This window comes from Daktulosphaira vitifoliae, unplaced genomic scaffold (genome assembly GCF_025091365.1).
Source record: "Daktulosphaira vitifoliae isolate Bord-2020 unplaced genomic scaffold, ASM2509136v1 Scaffold_1, whole genome shotgun sequence".
NCBI classification, from domain to species: domain Eukaryota; kingdom Metazoa; phylum Arthropoda; class Insecta; order Hemiptera; family Phylloxeridae; genus Daktulosphaira; species Daktulosphaira vitifoliae.
In genome coordinates, this window is record NW_026099572.1 from 34,440,303 (window position 1) to 34,442,769 (window position 2,467).

The 2,467-nt window shown below is 31.1% G+C and overlaps 1 protein-coding gene across 1 annotated transcript; it reads left to right on the top strand.

The window, feature by feature from the left end:
- Positions 1-1,729: 1,729 nt before the first annotated feature.
- Positions 1,730-2,236, top strand: LOC126910470 (uncharacterized). The gene has a single exon (XM_050693070.1). It carries the CDS (start codon positions 1,730-1,732, stop codon positions 2,234-2,236), a length of 507 nt encoding a protein of 168 aa, XP_050549027.1.
- Positions 2,237-2,467: the final 231 nt, after the last annotated feature.

Genomic DNA, 2,467 nt, shown 5'->3' on the forward strand with positions numbered 1-2,467 from the left:
TCCGAAATTTTTTTTTTACATAATAAAGTATATTACATTAGCTTTAATTTAATACATATAGAAAAGTGTCAGACTTTTCGGAACACTTTCAAAATTTAAGTTGAAAAAGTCAATTTTTGTAAAAAGTTGTCATTTTGAATCCCCCCTGTAGGCATGTAAAAAGTCAGATATATAAAAAAAATATACCCAATGATAGGTAAAGACNTAATCCTGAGTACTTTTTCTAATATGTCTTCTCCTGGTGCAACCAATGTAACTTCAAAAAAAGTTGTTGTCCGTTCTGGTGTTAGTACGAGATCTTCAAGTACTACTTCTAATGAAGATTTAATGCAAATTATTTTGTTCTTCAAAGCTGAAGTCCTCGCTTTCAATAAAGCATTTTCTGACTCGCAATCTTTGCAGTTCAATACACTTAAAGCAGAAATATTAATTTCTGTAATTATCTTCCAACGAATCTCAAATTGAATCAGATTGGGAAACCACGTCCAGGTATTACCCGCCCACTTAAGCTAATATATACTAACAAAGAGGAAGCACAATTTTTGCTGTACCATACAACCAGGTTAAGCGGTCAGGTACTCAATTCCAAAATGGTTTTAATCTTGTCAAGGATAAAACCAAATTTTAACGACAACTATTACGTGCTTGTCACAATGATCTGTTGTCTTTTACAGCTCATGGTGAAACAAATCTACGTATATATTATGAAAATGGTGTATCCATCTGTGGTCAAATCAATAACAAAAAACCGGGTCCGTGAAAACATACCATTCGACAACCAGAGATTCAGCAAATTTCTCAACTTTCATAGTTCAGCCATGTACACTAGGTTTGCATGAGCATGTATATTTTTATAATAAATGCCAAGTCCACTCTTAGTACTTTTATATTAGATTTCTACAATTTTAAAATTAATAAGTTTTGTCCTCGTGATTTATGTACAATTAGCTATACTACGTCGAATAATAATGTTCCGTTTGGTTTTTACCAAAACTGTCGTGGTCTTATTGAACAAATTTATATTATTTTTAGTTGTAATAATGACAATTTTATAGTTGGTGGTGTATATTATTTTAATAATGTTTTTAACGTTTACAATTCAATGTTAGATCTTATATTTACGAATAAGAATCTCTTTAAAGTTAATATGGTGCACGATCCAATTGTTCTTGAAGATCGATATTATCCTGCATTGGCTATTGATTACCCAACAAATAAAAAAATCCGTTCTTTCATGCCGTTGATTCATATTTTAATTTTACGAAAGCAGATTATACACGTATTTCAGATATTTTCCTGTCTTATAATTGGTTGGATACTTTTACTCAACTAGACGTTAATTCAGCAACATCAACTTTGTATGATTCATTACACTTCTCTATTCTTCACTGGGTTCCACGTGTTAACTATAACAAATCTAATTTTCCTTGATGGTTTTCAAAGGATTTGATTGATACAGTGTTTATTGTAGTATGTTTAACAGTATGTTTATCTCCCTTGTTATTCACATTATTTATCAATGATATTAAAAGTTTACTTGTTAACTACCATTTCCTTCTCTTTGCTGATATTATTACAGGACGATCTTAATTATCTGGTAAATTGAGCTAAAAATAGTGGGTTGGAGCTGAATATTTAAAAATGTCATTCAATGTCGTTTTATAGAACACGTGATCATATTAATTACTTGTATAGGGTTAATTATAATATATTGTTATCTTCGTGCAATATGATTACTGATTTGGGTATTGTTTTCGATCGGGAATTGAATTTTCATGCTCACCTAGACAAAATGTGTTGCAAAGCATTTACGACATTAGGTTTTATTAGGCGAATTTGTAATGATTTTAAATTAGTATCTTCTTTAAAAACTTTGTATTGTTCTTTTGTGAGGTCAATTTTAGAATATGGTTTGATTGTTTGGGATCCAGTTACTGCATGTGATATGATGCAAGTTAAACGAGTGCAACGTAAATTTTTAAACTTTGCGGCATATAAATTAAAAATTGATCATCCACCACATGACTATACACCAAAAATGCAACTAATCGGTTTGTTTACGTTAAATGACAGGAGACTTGAAGCTAATCTAACTTTCCTTAGGCGTCTTATTGATGGTCATATAGACTCTCCTGAACTATTAGAGCTCATCAAATTTAAAGTTCCATCTTTTCACGCACGTCATTTAATTCTTTTTTCTGTACCTAAATGTAATACCAACTACCTAAAAAACTAGCCATTTTATAGAATGACGAGTATTGCTAATAAGGACCCATCAGCTTTATTATATTATTAATTGTTGTATTTTATATTATTATTGTACATATAAGTTAAGTTTATTATACTGAAATTTGGTCATGTGCGGTATTGAGAATATAAATAAATATTTGAAATTACAAAGACGTGGGACTTGGGGGTCCTTCAGCACCCCCTAGCACCCCCGTAGTTGCGCCACTGTATGGCTGTG